This window comes from Medicago truncatula, chromosome 8, assembly GCF_003473485.1.
Source record: "Medicago truncatula cultivar Jemalong A17 chromosome 8, MtrunA17r5.0-ANR, whole genome shotgun sequence".
Classification (NCBI taxonomy): Eukaryota; Viridiplantae; Streptophyta; class Magnoliopsida; order Fabales; family Fabaceae; genus Medicago; species Medicago truncatula.
Genome location: NC_053049.1, coordinates 43,388,570 through 43,407,323, shown reverse-complemented (window position 1 = coordinate 43,407,323; position 18,754 = coordinate 43,388,570). Strand labels below are relative to the sequence as shown.

Genomic DNA, 18,754 nt, shown 5'->3' with positions numbered 1-18,754 from the left:
AAAAGTTGACATATTTATAGGAATCAAAAATATATTTAACCCTTTATTTTAATATGAATTTCTCTTAACATTTCATAGTTGTATCTTCACACGTTGAGTCAGGCCAATGATGCCTACCTAAGAGCTTGAAATTCAAAATAGTTGAAAACCATCTTCAACTATGAGATATATTTAGTTGGTCACAAGTCACAGCTCCAAATAAAAAGTATTTGGACACAAACATATAAAGTTGTACATCATTTAATTTTTGTAATAAAATACATCATTTTTGTATCAAATAAAATAAAATGCATCATTTAATTCTTTTATCTTTTCACTTTTTTGAGTGTATGCTTAAATGTTGTGTCTAAATTGACCACACATGCCTTCATCGTCAACTATTATGCCATGCGCTTGTTAAAAAGTTAGTAAATAAATCATTGGAGTGACAATAATTTTTGGACATGGAATGAGAATATACACTATGCACCCCTCGTGTCTAGTTCACAGCTTCAATAAAGAAGCTTTAAAATGATAAAGAGGAAAACTTGGGAATCCTGAACAAAATTCCCACTCAAAAAATTGACGCTGAATGCAATAATAGTCGGACGTTTCAAAATCATTTGCAGGTGGATGGTTTTAAATAAGGGTTAATTAAGTTTTTAATTATTATAAATATTTACAGTTTTTAATTATTATAAAATAAAATTATATTTTTTAGTTTTTGTGATATTTTTTTTAAGTATTTTAGGGATCAAAACTGTTGATGCAAATTTTTAACAGAGACTAGAAGTGTTGATGAAAATATTTATAGGCTTAAAAATGCTGATGGAAAATTTATAGAGACTAAAAAATATAATTTTATTTTGTAAGGACTAAAAACAAAACTGTGAATATTTATAAGGACTAAAAACTTAATTAACCATTTAAATAAATAAAGATCACACACTTCAAATGTCACATAATCATCCGATCCACAATCATTGCTTTATTTGCAAAAAGAAATTTGTCTTCTTTTTAAATGTACTCCATTAGTATGTTTTTTGGTGCACATGATAATATAGATTATTAAATCATATGGTTACATGTTACATTTAATTTTTTTTTTTAGGTAATATAAATCATTTAGTAATTTTTTTTCGAGGTAATAGTTTAAAAGCATAAAATAAACACTATTATTAAAACTTTTATAAATAAATAAACTTTAAAATCCTACATTAAAAAATTTGTTTAGTTTTTTTAAGGGAATTTATCTTTTTTACTTTTTAGGGGTTTAGAACCGGTTGGCAAAGTCATTCTTATTCTTTCACATTGCAACACTCTCTCTCATCCGCAACTCACTTCTCCTTCTTCCGTCACAACTCGCCGCCGTCCACCGCAGCACCATCCGTCTTTCCAATCACCGCCGCCTCCATCCCTCCCCACCTAACCTAAGTTTCTCTCTTCATATACTTATTCTACCTCTCTTAGCAATGAGTTTCGGAGCTTGCACAGAACTATCACATTTTCTTGCAGTAGCATCATTCAAACCTAATTCTCACAACTGTAAATGCACCGCCACAATCAACCACAGTTTTCTCAATGCAATCGGAGGTAACAACAGAGCACTTTCAATGTCCAACTTGAAGAAGAACGATACCAGAGTTGTTGCTGTTAGAGCTGAAGGTCAAGGTCTGACGTATAAAGACTCCGGTGTTGACATTGATGCTGGTTCTGAGCTTGTTCGAAGAATTGCAAAGATGGCTCCCGGGATTGGTGGCTTCGGTGGTTTATTCCCCCTTGGTAAGTGGTTCTTCATTTTCACTTGTTTGGATTTGATTTTTGGATAGAAAAAGTGATTATAGAAGTTTAAAATTGATTTGACATTTTTTTTAGTGTACCGAGTAAGAATTGATTTTGAATGTAGATTTGATTCTTATGTTTGTATTGGCTTATTTGTGTTTATCCATTGGCATAAACACTTCCAAGAGTGTTCTTTTTCAGCTTATGATTTTGTCAGCTTAGGATAGCTTATGAAAACAGCTTATAGATTGTATGAGAGAAAGTTGACTCTGTTATATCTTTATTATAAAAATAGCTTATAGATATAATTATACATATTATAAGCTTTTATGCTAGAAGCGCTTAATTAAGCTATTTATCCAATCAAGACCTCAAGCTGAGATTCAAAGCTTTTGACTTTAGAATTGAATTTTAGTAAATTGTTGAAGTCATTTTTTTGAGAATCTATCTGACCATTTGCCAACACCAAAGCAACCACACTCACAATCACTTTTGTTTGTTGGGTTAAATGCACTTTTGCTCCCTGTCGTTTGAGAGAATTCCAACATACCCCCTGTAAAAATGTTTTTTTGCAATTCCAACCTTGTAATTTAAATATTCTTCTCTTTTAGACCTTCGTGGCATCAAATTTTGGGATTAAAGGTACTTTTGCCCATTGTCATTTGGGCGAATTTACTTCCTGCCACATCATTTCTTTTGTACAGTCAAATAACACAAAGGTCTAAAAGCAAAAAATCTCAAATTTCAAGGTTGGAATCTCAAAAAAGAAAATTACTGGGAGTAAACTAGAATTCAATCAAATGTCAGGTGGCAGAAATGTATTTAACCCTCGTTTGTTTTGTTCCTTTTTATTGGATGTTGATTTGGCTTGTTTTGCCCAGGTGATTCATATCTCGTTGCTGGTACTGATGGTGTTGGGACAAAGGTGATGCTTGCCTTTGAAACTGGCATTCATGACACTATTGGGATTGATCTGGTAAACATTTTGGAATTCTGATTTTTTATTTTTGAAGTGTTTCTGTTACTTAGGGTTTGAGTTTTGACTGTTTTTCTCTCTAGGTTGCGATGAGTGTTAACGACATTGTTACTTCAGGGGCAAAGCCTTTGTTTTTCCTAGATTACTTTGCTACTGGCCACCTTGATGTGGATGTTGCTGAACAGGTAATGGATGTGCTTCTAGCTGGTTTGGTTTGAACTTTGTGAGTGTCGTAAAAATGCTTATTCCTTATTTGATTTTCTCTTCTTCAGGTTATAAAAGGAATTGTTGATGGTTGTAAGCAATCTGACTGCGCTCTTCTCGGAGGAGAGGTATTGAAATATTTTGTGGTTTATCTAACCACAGTATCTAATTGGATTTGTTGTCGTGTATTCTTGCCATTTCATAATATATGATCAATTTAGGGTAGACAAAATGAAGTCTCAGCAGTCAGCAGGAAATGCATGCAGGATAGGTTGGAGGAATACTATTGAGGCGTGATTTAGCCAATTGAGAAAACCACAGTAGAACAAAGGCTGCATTTATAAGCTTGAGTCAGTTAGAGGAAGACTTAAGAAATTTTTTAGGAAAAAAGATTAACTATTATAGAAGACCTTAACTATTATAGAAGACCTCATTCTAAATTGTTTTATTGAAATTTGGTTTATCTAATGCAATGATCCATTCAAGTGGTAATCCTACTTATTAGGATAAGGCATGTTCAATTGCTTATTTGGATAAGACATGTTCCATTGCTTATTACAAATTGTTAAGTTGAAATTTTCTTGTTTTACTATACATGTTGGATTGACATTTTATTCAAACCCCATTAGGTTATTGCTATTTTTTATTGTTGTCAAATAAATTAAACACATGAATATATTACAACCAATCTCTCTATTTAAATTTTAAATACATAACTTCCTTTTCACACACACGCGCAATTGCATGCTATTATAAACGTCGACGAAGATCAGGATTATTTATATTTCTCCTCTAATTAGTTTTATACACTTTTCAGACTGCAGAGATGCCTGGTCTATACAAAGAAGGTGAATATGATCTTAGTGGTTGTGCAGTTGGGATTGTAAAGAAAGATTCCGTTATCAATGGAAAAGATATTACCGCGGGTGACATTCTTATCGGTTTACCATCAAGTGGAGTTCACTCTAATGGTTTTTCACTGGTTAGAAGGTTGGTTGAGTCTGAAATCTATTATATTTTATAAAATTATTGACTTACTGAAATTTATCAATATATTTTGGTAGAGTACTTGAGAAAAGTGGTCTTTCATTGAAAGATAAACTCCCCGGCGCTAGCACTACAGTTGCAGAAGCTTTAATGGCTCCAACTAAGATCTATGTTAAACAGGTTATTTAATATTTATGATTCTTCACCACATTCTTCATTTTTTTTAAACTCACTCCCTTTAAATCTTGAAGTCGTCTCTTATCTTTTTTGAAATAGGTGCTTGACATAGTCAGCAAAGGAGGGGTAAAGGGAATTGCTCACATCACTGGTGGCGGTTTCACAGATAATATTCCTCGAGTTTTTCCAGAAGGTTTTGGTGCTTCTATATACAAAGACTCGTGGGAAATGCCTGCAGTTTTCAAATGGCTTCAGGAGGTAAATTCTTAGAATTTTGTTTTAAATTATTTATATCAATAATAATATACATAAATTTGATCTTCAAATCTTTTGGAGACAAAAGTGCACAGTACTAATTACCTCTCACATTAGGCTGGGAAGATTGAAGATTCTGAGATGATGCGCACTTTTAATATGGGCATTGGGATGGTCCTTGTAGTCACTCCAGAGGCAGCTAATAGAATACTTGAAAACGGAAATGATACAGACAAAGCCTACCGCATAGGTGAAGTTATCAGCGGAAATGGTGTGACTTACTGTTAAATTTAGTTTTAGTTTAATAACCATGTTGTACTTTTAATACTTTCACGGAAAATTTCAAGTTGAGATGGAAGATTTCCAGTTAATGTTGGTTTATCCGGGCCTCAACAGTTTTCCGTACATAAATGTTATGAGACCAGCAAGCAACAATTTTGTGTATTCGGTGGTAGTTGAGTTATTAGTGAAAATTCTTGAAATGATGAGAACTGTGATACCCTCACATTTTATATTGGTACATTTCCTTCTCAATTGCAAGTTATAAACATGGTATCTCCTACATTAACGTGCCATTTTTTAAACTTACTAACGTCAGATTAAAATATCTGAAGCATATAAATTTGGAAGGCTGCTTAACAGATAATTGTAGGAAATTCCATAATTTCGAGGAAGAATAAGCAAGCATGATAAGCTTTTGTCTATACGTTTGGCACATAGAATTAATTTTTTTGACAAGTCTTATGTTGGCTCATTTTATATAAGTAAAATTAGAGATAAGAACGAGTTTGAAAGTATTTGTTTCAGCAGGAATTGAACTCGATTTACCAAAGTTTCAATACTCACGATTGGAGTTTACAACACAGTGAACGCTCACACTGTGCACTAACTATTAATTTTTTTTTTTTGTTGTTGGTGAAAGTGCACTAACTGATTTTTTTTTAAGGAAAAACTGAAATTTTATCTCTCTCACTAAATTACATAAGATTTTACTCAAGAAATACTCTCTCTTTCCCTTGTCTCTCCTCTCTTGCTCTCTCATCTCTCCTAATCCTCTCTTAAACTCCTCTCCCTCCCAATCTCTGTCCCTCTCTCTCCACCCTCTCATCTCATGTCTCTCTCCCTCGTCTGCTTTTCCCTCCATCTCCCTCACTCACTCTTTCTCTCCCCTCATAATATTTACATTAGTATTGTAGTAAACTTTATTTTATTTTTTGCTAAAAAAAAAAAACTTCATTTTATTCTGTTTTGTCTATTTTTCCACCATACATTGTACAAAAAAATAAATTGTAAAGTAACTTAAATTTGTCATGTATTTACCTTCATAAAAGGCTTAATTGCTATTTTCGTCCCTTAACTTATTTTTTGGTATCGTTTTGGTCCCATAATTAATAAAAAGTCCGTTTGAGTCCTTTAAATATGTCTACATTACATAAATTGGTCCCTTCCGTCAATTTTATTAAAAAACTGTTAGGGTTTGTACAAGTTATCACCTTCATGAAAAAAACCCAGCAAAACAAAAAACTGAAGAAAAAAAATCGAACCTTGAAATTGAAATTGAAAGAAAACAAATTGATTCTTAAACATGGAAACAGAAAATGGAGAGAAAAAAAAAACTCATTTTCAAATTCAATCTAAACCCTTCATCATCATCAATCCTTCACAAAAACTCATTTTCTGATCTAAATCCATCACCATGATAAAGGGTTTAGATTTAGATTTCATATGATAAATGTAAAGTTTTATTTGATGAGTTTTGTTGTTCATTCAAATCTGCAGAAATAAATATCTGCAGAAAATTTCCTTCTTTTTGGTTCAATCTGTGGAAAAAAAAAATCAAGTTGCAACAACAACACAACACAATAAATCTGGTCCAAATTTGCTCCCCAACAAAAACACAACAACAACAACAAAATGGGTTTAGATTGGGATTTGGAAGAATTTAGATTAGATTCAAAAATGAGTTTAGATTGGAATTTGAAAGGATTGCTATTTTTTATGAAAGATTGGAAGAAGAGAACAGGAACAACAAATAAAGAATGGAAGAAGGTTGAAATTTGAAGAAAAAAAATGTTAATGAAAATTTGTGTGTGATGTGTGTTGGTTTTGTGTGCACGCTGATGTTGGCTTTGTGTTTGCGTGTTTGTGTTAAAAATCAACAAATAATGAAAATTGGGGTTCAAGACAAGAACAACAACAAAACATATAATTGGCGTTCATAACCTTGATGATGAGATTGCATGGTTGTGATTGAGAAAGTTTGCCTATTGTTACAGAATGGTTTTGATGGGCAAATACAATAAAGAAAAAGTGTGTGTTGTTGGTGTAGTCGTTAAAGAATAAGACTTAATTTTATTTTATTTTGATTTTCTGTGTTTCTTGGAAATTTTATTGATGAAGATGTTTTTGATGATGATGAAAAGATGATGGAAGAAGACGAAGAAAAAGAGAAAAAAATAAAGTGTTTAGATTTGGATTTCATATGATAAAGGTAAAAAAAAAAAAATCTTCTGGGTTTGTATGAAGGTTTTATGAAGATTTGTTGAAGAAGATGAAGGTGAGGAGGAAGAAGATGAATATAAATTCCAACCAATGCGAAAATGACACGTGTGCTTAAGTTAACGTTTTTTTAATAAAATTAACGGAAGAGACCAATTTATATGTAACGGAGACATATTTAAAGGACTCAAACGGAATAGCAATTAAGCCAAATTTTATTGAACCAAAGAAAGAAATACATGGAATTCTTTCAGTTAAAAATTAGTAAAAATAAAAAAAAATGGAATATGTTTTTGTAATTTTAACTCCAACTTTCAAATAACTTTGGTTGGTACTCGTGTTCTTCCCTCCTGGTAGTATTTCTTAATATTAACATCGGTAATCAATCTATACATTAATATTACGAGGGTTTCAAAACCCTAAAATCGATATGTGACTCAATTTTCTTGTTTTATTACAGTTGTAGAAGTAGCTAATGAAGCTTCACTCCATCGATTTAAGTAGCAATGGCGTTTCAAGACTTTGAACCAATCTTTGCTGAACCCAAACTGGAGTGGAAACCTCACTGTTCTCATCCTTTGCGTCCTTTTTTGTTCCATGTTCATCCTCCTAATTCTTCTCACCTTGTAATTCATGTCACTAATTTCCACTCTGATACTTGGGAAGCTCATCTTTCAGTTTCCTCGCTCGAGGACATCGTCAGTATCCTCAATCACCCTTCTCTTCATTTATGATCTTCAGTTTTTAATTATTATTTTTATCCTTTTAAAGTTGCTCTATTATGTAAATCATAATTTTTTATTTACCTTCTCTGCAGATGGATATTATTGGAATAGGGGGCTCTTGGTCTGAGTTTGCTAATTATTTTGTTAATTCCCTCAAGTCAGAAGATCTGAAGCTCGTTCTAGAGCCAAATTCTAACTCTGATGGTAAGTGTGAATGAATTAACTTTCTTCTGTGGAGTTTCTTATGGAGACTGTTTCGATGACATTAATTTTGGACATTTTTGAATAAACACCTTAATTAAGTGCTTATCATTTAGATATTTATGTATCAACTATTTCTATAACAACAGATAAAATAAAAGTTCAATTATTTTCATATAAGTTAAAAGCTGTTTTCATAAGCTTTTCTAGAGAGCTTATGGAAATAAACTGAAAAACAGCTTATCTATATGTAGTAATTCGTTTCCATTAGCTCTCTCAAACAGTCTCACAAATATGTATGTTAGTAGATATCCTCAAATAAGTCGATACAAACAGGTCATTGGTAGTTGCTTACTGAGTTTATAGTGTTTGCCCTCTTTCTATAATCTTCGTATAAACATCTTATGTGGACCTCTTTGATGCATGCGATAAAGAATGACATACTGTTTGTCTTGAGGAATAGCATACTCATTGTTCGCTCACATTTGTTTTGTTACTTATTTCAGGTGTTAGTTCTGCTAAATTAATTGCTCAAAAATCAAAAGGAATGCCTCTAATCACCATTCCTCTTACTAAACTTGTGGACTCCAGTGCTAGCGAAGCTGTGTCAAATTTATCCTTGAGCCTCTTTAAGGCATTCAGAAGTACCAAATGTTCTCTTGTAGATGGTTAGTTCGTCCTTCTTATATTGTATCAATCTTTTGAATATTTCGTAACATCTTGATTTCTGTTTGGTTCTTTCTATTTATGTGCATCAATCATAATTATCTTTAGATGCGTCTTCCAAAAATGTGTGCAACTAATATATAACTTCAATTGGATTTGTATGGTCTATGCCGGAATTAACTGTAACATCTTTTATTGTGCCACCAGTGCAAGAACGCTCTGTCCAGTTGACAAACATGATGGCATCTGAGAAGGTACATTATCCAAGTCGAGTTGAACTATTATGCTTGGGCTATTTATTTATAATTTTTTTGGTTGATTTCTCAGATCATAATTTTTTGGTAGGGATTCCTTGGAACTTGGAAGTGATTTGGTATTCCTACTTTACAGCAGTAAGAAAATTAAGAATGACAGAAAATTATAGGGTTATCATTGTTAGTATGGGATTTGTTGACCTATTTTTAAAGCCTTACAAATTATGCAGTTTGCAATTATTCCTTATTCTTTTCGTAGGCTTAACATGGGTTTTTATTTGCGCAAAATGCAATTGTGACTGAATAATTTCCAAGTCTGTGGAAAACTTTAGTCTATATTACTTATTTAAGTGACTCCCAAAATTTGATTATGAACACTCTTTTTCTACCTATCAGGAAAGAAATGAAACCATACCACTGGATCGACGGCAAAAGTTTCAAAAAATTAGCGACTCAGAGAAAGCAGGTGTTTCTAATAATGGAGCACAAAACTCTCCAGGTGTGTTATGTGTTCTAATATTTGGTCTTTCAAAAGTTGTTAGCAGGGTTTAAGGTTTTTTATGTGTGCTATATTATATGAGGTGAATCTATACTGTGTTTTTTTCTTTCTTTCAAAACTAAATAAAATATTTAAATTATCCAACTTGTTCACCATTTTCTTTATCTGCAACTATTTCTCCATTTAGGAAAATGGTGACTGCATTTGGTCTATTTTTCATCTGTGATGAAAACAATAATCTGAAGAGGAAAGTGAAAAATTGCCTCTTCTGGCACCATTTTGAATATACTGGAATATGAAGAATAACATTGGAGCTTCTGCTTATATTGTAGTGTTATTTGTTGTACAGGATGCTCTTGTATATGTTAAACATTTTCCATTTTCATGTTACTCTTGAATTGCAGATAAGCAAAAAGCTCGGGATACAGGCACCACAAAAGTTAAGAATCGTGTGATGCCAGCACATCGCAGGCAAGTGTTCCTACTATATTACAAACCTTAACTCTTGTAATACAGATCCAGATTCCTGTAGGCAAGTGTTCTTGTGGCTATTCTAATAGCATACTTGTTCACTTTTTTCTTGGCAGGACCAAAGTAAGAGGGGCCCTCTTGCGTGATAGTGATCCCGAGTCTTAGCCCTTAATTCAAACCAGTTGCTCTATAGGAAGTTAAAATTGTCCCGTCTCTATGTTTATTTCCTTTTAACACTTACCTTGTACTATACATTGTATAATATGGAACTCATATATTACTAGTTAGTCCAGTCACATAAAATTTCAGGTATTCATTCACTTGTTGACTGTGCAAATGAAAATTTCTTATTTGATGCATGTTCCTCTCCATACCTGTTTCTTTTTTGGGCAATCCCACGTGTCTCGTACTACCAAAGACAATTTCATTTGTGAAGTCGTGGGACACTAAATGTAGATGCCTCTTTCGGTGAAGATTCGAATCATAGTTCGCCATGTTTTGGAGGACTAGTTTCTTCAGCTAGACCAATATCATGTTGGTAAATCTCACATTTCTTAACTTTCATTTAGTGTTCTTTGTGATTTATCATGTTTATCAAAATGTCGGGCAACATTTGGAACGTATCTAATATTATGTTAGGATTAAAGCAGAGTTCCATCAAATAAGGACTTTTTATTTGTTCTTTGTGATGACTGGTGAGAGTGCAACACAATTAACGAGGAAATTGGCATTTCATTGAATTTCAGTTATTTCTGCTGAACTAGTAGCTTCACGCCCATAGGCTAAGCCAACTGAATGTGTGCCAGAAGTTGTTGACGATGAAAGTGAATTTAAACTAATCTTGCGTTATACTAATGATGCGTTTGTTTATGCTGAAGTTGTTTATATAACATTTTTATTTTAACATTAACGCTTTCTTCATTTATCAGAATATGATAAATCTTGTTTCTTAAAATATATCGGAGAAGGAAAAAATCTGTTATAACTTATAAGTAGTCCACATAAATTCTTAAAAATCAGAATTATTTAAAAGTTATTGAAGTAGCTTGAGCTTCTAAAAAAGTAGTAATATTATTTAAAATACTTCTGATAATTACAACATAACTAAAAGAATTCCTATTTTATCTAAAATCTCAAATAATAATTTACTTTTCTATAACATGTTAAACATAGTCAAACGGCCTCAATACTGTAATAATGTAGTTGAACAAAATTTATAATTAGGCCTACTGAGAGCAGACCTGGCTGAGAGTTCTTTAGTTACCAGTATTACTGTATAAAGATAAATCCCATTTCCATTGTTCTTTTTTTAGAAAAAAGCTGGTGAGTTGTCAACAAGCTTGAAAAATGAAAATAGAGGGATGAAATGAAGGAATCTCGATTGTGAAGAGAAATACAAATGTTGTGAATTAAAGTAATCATATAAAAACAAAAATTCCAACATAATAATATCAGGTTAGTACAATTTGTTGACACTGCCTGACTCTGTATTTCTTTACATTTTTTTTGGTGGATATTATCTTCTTTGGTTGCTATCACAAGTAAAATCCAAGACATGTGAACCTCAAAGAAAGAGAGAGAGAGAGAGAGAGAGAGAGAGAGAGAGAGAGAGAGAGAGAGAGAGAGAAAGAGTAACAACAATTCACAAACTCACCATAGGCTTTATCCAATGACAGAATTACCACTGTTAACTCCTCTCTGAACATTTGTATCTAAGAATAACATAAGAAATGAATCTGTAAACCATGATGAAGCAAACAGTGACACCAACATTCTTCCATCTACTACCTTCTCCTCCATACCCTTCTTCTTTAAGCACATCCTCTCCCTTCATCACACATGCACCAAACATATATTCCAAACACTTCTTTGAGTTGGAGAACTCATTGATCAGAAACCCTTCAAAGGGATACTTAAAAAGTGATATATAATGCATGAAAATCCAGTAACTAGGAATCTCATGGTTTGAGATGAAGTAACCAGAGAACAAGAAGAAAGAGCCTATAACGCCATTAATCACTGAATTTCCAACAATGAAATTAGGCACAAGAGCACTGAAACAAACCACAACTGAATTGGCTGTATAAAGAACAAGCCATATCAGTAACAGAAAGTGCAAAAAAGCAGTGAAGTTTGTGTTGAGACCAACAAGCCAGTATAAAGGAACTGTGAACAAAATGGCTAGGATTAGAAGAAATGGCAAGTAAACTAAGCCATTTGCAATAGCATAAGATGATACGCGGTAGCTTCCACAAGATGTTTCCTTCATGAGAATTTCCCTTTCTTGTAGAAAAATTGGTAGAGCTTCTATGCTGCTTGATAACAGAAAAGTTAATATGAAAGCAAATAGACCAACCCTTTCTTGTGTTCCTCTTAGATCATCTTTGAGGTTACAAAAGATGGATCCTAAAACTAGTCCTGAAATCAGCATCTGAATTGTCCTGCATGCAAATAGCTCTTTTGTACGAAATATGTTTTTGGAGAATCTATGAGTTAGAATCATAGTTTCTCTCAATCTGGAATTAGCAAAATCATATGAGAAATCCATCCCAGTTCCAGTCTTATTGATGATATCTTCATCAATTACTTTAGATTGTTGAAAGAGCTGTTGCAAAGTGAACTTACCACTTTTATCGTCACCTTGTTGTTCATCATCTCTGCCTTTCTTTTGTTGCGTTGTCCCTTGCAATCGCCTTGGTGTTTCGGTTTCCACCTGCCATTGTTGTTGTTGTTGAATGACATCAATGGAATCAATAGCAAATTCAACTACATTAACATGAAGAGGAAGCTCTAGACCCATCAATCTCAAATTCACACTCAGTAAATCAGCAGTTCCATGATGTAACACAGAACCATTAGCTAACAACAACAATGAATTGAACAGCTTCACTATTCTGAAACCTGGTTGATGAATACTTAGTATTATAGTTCTTCCTCTAGTTTCAGCCATAACCTTAAGCATGTCAATAATTTGCAAAGCTGAAGTACTATCAAGCCCTGAAGTTGGTTCATCAAGAATCAAAACTTTTGGATCATGTATGACTTCAACACCAATAGAAACTCTTCGCCTTTCACCGCCTGATATACCTCGGACTCGATCATCACCAATTCTAGTACCAGCAACATGATCAAGTCCAAGCTCTTTAATCAGTGACTTGACCCTTGAACATTGTTGTTGTTGAGGAAGCTTTAGCCTTAGTTTTGCACTGAACATCATGGTTTCTTCAACTGTAAGTAAGGGAAACAAAGTGTCCTTTTGAGTAACATATCCTGATAGCTTTCTGAACTGAGATTTGTCTACTGGCTTCTGGTTCAACAACACAGACCCTTTTTGTGGTCTGTGTTTACCTGCTAGGATCTCAAGAAGTGATGATTTTCCAGCTCCACTTGGTCCAACAATTGCTAGAATTTCCCATGGTCTGGCTTGGAAACTCACATTCTTGAGTACATGCCTAACTCCACTGCAACCTTTTTCAACTTCTTCTGTTTCTTGAACATTAGTATTTACTAGTTGTGGAGATTTGCTGAAGATTTTAAAAGGGTGTTCTGCTTTGTTTGTGTGGATTTTGTAGTTTATGCCAATGACTTCAACCTCACAGCCCTGCATCTTCATTTGTTGCAAAGGTTGTTGTTTTTTGATTTAAACTCTTTTTTTCTCACTGATTCCTCTACTCTCTTCTAGTTGTCAAACCCATTATTTGATTCTTTTCTTCTCCTCTCTTTGTTGTTACCTCTGTTTTAAATGAAAGATTTTGGCCTCAGCTACTGACATTGAAACAATGGGTGGTTTGCAATTACATTGAGGCCCTCGAAGTTTGTATACAAAGGTTCACGTGCACTTCTTGCTGTTTCTCTACCAATTTTATATACTTGGACACAACACACACAAGGATGCTTGTCTAAATCTAATATCATTAATAATTGATATAAATTACTAATGTTAGCCAATACTATGTGTATGTAATTTTTTTTTATGATTAAGAATTCAACTCGGTATCTCAAAATTTACAACACTTACTGACCCTTTGTATCAACCATTTGCGTTAGATCCTGGTAGTAAACTATAGGATTAATAGTCATTTAATACTACATTGATTGACATAATAAATTGAGTACCGCGAATATTATGATCAATATTTTAAAAAAAAATCAAATTGGACATCAAACCGGTGAGATCTTTAAATCTTGATACAACCATCTTAAATTGCTTGAATCAGGACTAAACAACGATCAAGCTGTCAAAATAATCAAACCGTAGTAAACACTGATTCAAGGTTCAACTGATTGAATGGATGATCGAACCGTCCGATTCAACTTTGTTTTTTAAAACACTGATTCAAACATTAAGATGTGATTTAAAGATAGAACATAGAAATATAATAATTCAAGTGGATGTTCTGTCTTTATTGTTTAATGGACAGCTATACATTAAGCACAACTTCACTGTGATCACCAATTGTATCTATAAAACAGTTTGAGGACTCCAAATCAGCACAGTAAGTGATTTTGGTCTTATGGAGAATAGTAACACTGTAACAGTAGATACTGATATTAAGTTAACATTCACTCATCCACATGTTTGTTACTACTATTTTACCTACGTCTTGGTGTTTGTGAATCATTATTATTTTTTAATCAATTTTCATTCCATGTCGGCATGTCCACACTCACAACAATCCAAAAATTTAATGGTAAACCCAATTCTTTTTCTTGCAATAAAAATATGTTAACAATGATTTACTTACAATAGTTATCATCCATTTTCTACCTTTTCAATTACGGAAATTTTATATTTTACAAGTACATACTGAACCACATTCTTTTTTTGAGCTAATGATGTAATTATAGAAAAGCAGTAAGTACAAACCAGTAGCATTTTGTGTCACAGGTATGGAGAGTAGTAGGGTTTGGAAACTTGCAAAGTAGTGGTCCCTTGGGCTCTCAAATTTGTGGCTGAGATTTCATAATGCTTCAGAATGAATCAAAACCTTGCTAAACTGTAGAGTTTGACAAGCTCATCAATTATCACCTTTGTCTTCAATTTCAAGCATCAACTACATTCAATTATATTTTCTGTCAACACAGGTTTCTGTGATTCTATTTTGGACTCTTGATAAAACCATTTTCACAATATTCCAGTGTGACCGCGCACGCAAATTCAGATGCCCGTCATATTTCATCACCTAGGAACACTTAAGTCGAAACTAACGTAATCCACTAACATTTACATAGTAACATTTGTCAATAAAAAACAACACATCTTAACATTATTTTCTAAAATACAAATTCAAGTATTTATGCATGATGACATGTGACTAGTCTTGTACAGTTAGTTGTATGTAAAAATGTCATAGAATATATAGTTATTGTGAACATTTCAGGTGTCATGCAATCAAAAAAAGTGTCAGAATTCGTTAAACATGATCTCATTGTGTATTCTTTTCTAAGAAAAGTAATAATTGTGTGACTTATCTTTGGAATTGGGTGAAAGCCTCTAAGAATGTATCATAGTACATGTTAACAAAAAAAAACAAAGATTAGTTGTTGGAACATCTTTAGAAAATTGGTAATAACTCATAAGGGTGAAAATCTTCATAAAAATTTATTAGTAGCAGATTTCAAATTTGGATGTTATACATAATGCTTTTTGGATGTCTCAACTTATGTCATATATTGGACTACTCTTTGATTACTTTATATTGAAGGAACATTGTCACTATTCTAATATTTGATTTGATTCGGTGTTATAGTGGAAGCAAGAACCCGTGAACTATTTCTGTGGTCAATTAGGTAGACCCAGAAATTCTCACTTTCCATTTGCCCCACCTATACAGCAACTTTTTATCACATATAGTATATAGTATTACTAAAATTGATAAGAAACAAAATCTAGTATGATAAATAAAAGTAATTGATGAAAAAAAACACACTAAGGTATCCCGTGAACTCTCCTCTTTCACAGTTCAGTTATTCAACACCCCACCCCCTCACAAACTCAAGAAAAAAGTTTTTCAGCATAAAAGTCTTATTCTTCCAAGTGACTTTAGAATATTGAATTTGAATGATTAGGTTTTTTTATTATTTAAGGAAGTTTTGTAATTATGCATTGATGGTCCAAATGAATTTTTCTGTCTTTATTAATATTTTTATAAGACTATTACTTTTCCCATCCTGCTACCTCCTCGCGCGCCTGCAAAATTTATTAAAATACATAATCCGGACCAGATTGTTAGTGTTTCCGGAAACAGAAATCCGGACCAGATGTTATGTAATTTTCTGTGTTTTTCTTTGATGTCAAGGGTCTCTGTTGACCGTTATATGAACCCCACACAAGCTGCAATGCATTGCAATTGCAGGGTTACTATGAACGGTCAACAATGACCATGACACCATCGACACCCCTAAAAAACTAGAAAATATTTGAAGAAAATGTAAGAAAAGAGGTGAAGTGAAGAATGAATGTATTTGTTGAAGATAGAAGCCTATTTATAGCCTAAAACAAGTCCTAGGTCATTAATACAGTCAATAAAAACGTGTTAATGGTTGTTGTAACCGTCCAAACCCACATTAATGACTCTGAATCTTTCCGGATTTTACATTCCGGAACGCCCTTAGCTCTACAGGAAGTGTCAACTTTTCTCTCATTCACCATTATTGCATTAATCCGGAAAATATATTCCGGAAAACAGATGTGCATCCCGGATTTTATATTCCGGAATGCATTAGTCATGGCTGGTGGTCTGCACCACACGTTTTTGTCGGTGGTCAAGTAAAAAAAACGTGGTAAAACGCATTTTTGACTGCATTTATAGCCTCCCAACCGTTTTTGACCCACCTCTCCTTATAAATAGTCTTTCAAACCCCACCATTTCTCACACCATCCTCTCCTCCTCTTCTTCCTTCTACAACCATGGTTTTCCATCGTTGGTCTTTCATAGATAAGGGTCTCGTTGAAAACTTTCAGGGTTTGTATGAACGGTCAATGAGGATGGAACCGCGCTGCAACGAAGCGCGGTTCATTTGAGGGTCATGTGGGTCAGTGTGGTTCTTAGCTTGGCCTGCCTGGGTGTAAGTTTGAGCACCCCCCACCTCCCTCAGGGGCATTGTTTTCTTCTTCCCGCCCTCCTCTTCCCTGCTCCTCCGGTTTTCCTCCAATAGGCAAACGACTGGTATGTCCCATCACATACCAGTGGTTAGGCTCTTAGGAGATTAGAATTAGGCTCATAAGAGATTAGAAATAGATTTAGGATCTTATGTAATAAGCTTAAAAAGCTTGAAAATTATTGTAATGTATTGTTCCTATATTAATAAAATGAGTTGTTTTTATGTTTGTGTCTTTTTATTTCTGTTTTTTATTTTATTTGCATTTTATTTTACGAATTTTGAAGATTAAAATTGCAAAAGTTCTGGTAAAACATCTGCAAAATTCTCAATGCAATTCGAAAAACGAAATCCGGACCAGGGATAAAATTATAAAAAAAGTAGGGCGTACGAGGAAATACACAGCGTGGAAAAAGTAATAATATTTTAATAATCTCTCTTTTTTTCATTCAGCTTGCATTTGATGAGAAGTTGTGTCTTCTAATGAGAAATGTAACGTGTTTTTTACTCGCGTAGGATGTGACCCCTTAGTATGATTGATTAATCCTTGGAGTTGATTTGTCATTCCTACTTTACAGCAGTAAGAAAATTATAGGGTCATCATTCTGTTAGTATGGGATTTATTGGTTTAATTTGAAAGGAGAAATGATATTTGTACAATCAATTTGTGATAATTTTGTATAACTTTCTCTCTCATATTTATATGATAGTCTTATCATCTCTCTTCCTTTTTCTCTCTCCATTGTTTTTGACTAATAAGAAGAGAGAAAAACAAGATTATCATTAAAATTGTCATGGAATGGATGTACAAATATCATTGCTCATTTGAAAGCCTTACAAATTATGGCACTTTGAAATTATTTCATTATTCCTTTTATAGGTTAATCATGGGTTTTTATTTGCGCAAAATGCAATTGTGACTAAATAGTTTCTAAGTAGTGGAAAACTTAAGCTATATTACTTCTTTGAAGTGACTCTCAAAATTTGATTATAATAAGATAGATTGGTTATTCTCCTCAACACACACTAGCTTATTATGATGACTCTTTTTATTCCTATTATTTTTTTGTCAGGTAGCCTAGTGGCTAGAATTTACCTTATAAGATGAATAAGTGGGGTGTCCAGGATTCGAACCCCAGCCACACTATTAGAAAAGAATTGAAACCATACCACTGGATCGACGGCAGAGAATGAAAGTGTTTCTAATAAAAGTGTTTCTAATAATAGAGCTCAAAATTCTCGAGGTGTGTTATGTATTCTAAGATTTGATTTTTGGTGAGGTTTACTATGGGAATGAGAAGTTGTTTCCCGCCAAATTAATTTTAACCATTAGATAAACTAAAGAACATACTTTTACCGTAGACACTCAACACCATATTTTTTTACCCACACTCTCCACTCAACAACATACGGGCTGCTGCTCCAACTCCGTATCTTCTCAGGAGAGAGAAAATTAATTATTTCATCTTCTTCGAAAAAATTCTGGAATTTCTTCAACCTTGTTACTGTGCAATCTCTTTATTTTTGTTGAGATAATTAATATACACCCACCGCCCCACCATTACCATCGATTAATTTTTGCTCCTAAATCCTCAAGAATCATATCTATATATGATGAATGGTGTTTATCCATTGAAGAATTTTTGTGGTGAGAAATTTAATAATAACCTAAAATTTGGTATTGTTCAACTTGATGTAAAATGTTATCCAAATAACATGATTGTAATTATTTGTTCTATCTTCAAAACACAATCACTTCATTATTCTCAAAAAGAACAGATTAGCATAATTTTTTTTGTCAACAAAAACACAGAAAGGTAATCCGATGGTGGAGGAAAGACAAAACACAACACAAAAACACTTGGTTTGTTGGGGATTGGGGAAGAGAGGCTATTGGCTTGTTTTGTCTTTGAAAGCTTCATGAAGCTTTTGAGAAAGAACCGTAGACACAAGAATGAAACCGAGAGAAAGAAAGAGT

At 33.3% G+C, this 18,754-nt stretch overlaps 3 protein-coding genes across 4 annotated transcripts; 2 read left to right on the top strand and 1 right to left on the bottom strand.

The window, feature by feature from the left end:
- The first annotated feature begins 1,248 nt into the window (after positions 1-1,248).
- On the top strand, positions 1,249-4,908 carry LOC11440983 (phosphoribosylformylglycinamidine cyclo-ligase, chloroplastic/mitochondrial). Its single transcript, XM_003630238.4, has 8 exons — positions 1,249-1,761; positions 2,643-2,737; positions 2,821-2,922; positions 3,010-3,069; positions 3,759-3,931; positions 4,006-4,108; positions 4,205-4,363; positions 4,478-4,908. Exons 1-8 carry the CDS (start codon positions 1,452-1,454, stop codon positions 4,646-4,648), a joined length of 1,173 nt encoding a protein of 390 aa, XP_003630286.1. The 5' UTR covers positions 1,249-1,451; the 3' UTR covers positions 4,649-4,908.
- A 2,164-nt stretch (positions 4,909-7,072) lies between these two features.
- LOC11438539 (uncharacterized) lies at positions 7,073-9,995 on the top strand. 2 transcript variants are annotated; one of them, XM_024771958.2, is made up of 8 exons: positions 7,073-7,212; positions 7,320-7,557; positions 7,677-7,788; positions 8,292-8,453; positions 8,659-8,705; positions 9,102-9,204; positions 9,609-9,675; positions 9,792-9,995. In XM_024771958.2, the coding sequence occupies exons 2-8, from the start codon at positions 7,366-7,368 to the stop codon at positions 9,838-9,840; spliced, it is 732 nt and encodes a 243-aa protein (XP_024627726.1). In that variant the 5' UTR covers positions 7,073-7,212; positions 7,320-7,365; the 3' UTR covers positions 9,841-9,995. The 2 variants fall into 2 exon arrangements, with proteins under 2 accessions (XP_024627726.1, XP_003630285.1); XM_003630237.4 differs by having other exon boundaries at positions 7,095-7,237.
- A 1,034-nt stretch (positions 9,996-11,029) lies between these two features.
- LOC11440982 (ABC transporter G family member 5) lies at positions 11,030-13,540 on the bottom strand. The gene is made up of 2 exons (XM_039829392.1): positions 11,292-13,540; positions 11,030-11,247 (listed from the first exon to the last, which is right to left on the bottom strand). The coding sequence occupies exon 1, from the start codon at positions 13,286-13,288 to the stop codon at positions 11,363-11,365; it is 1,926 nt and encodes a 641-aa protein (XP_039685326.1). The 5' UTR covers positions 13,289-13,540; the 3' UTR covers positions 11,030-11,247; positions 11,292-11,362.
- Positions 13,541-18,754: the final 5,214 nt, after the last annotated feature.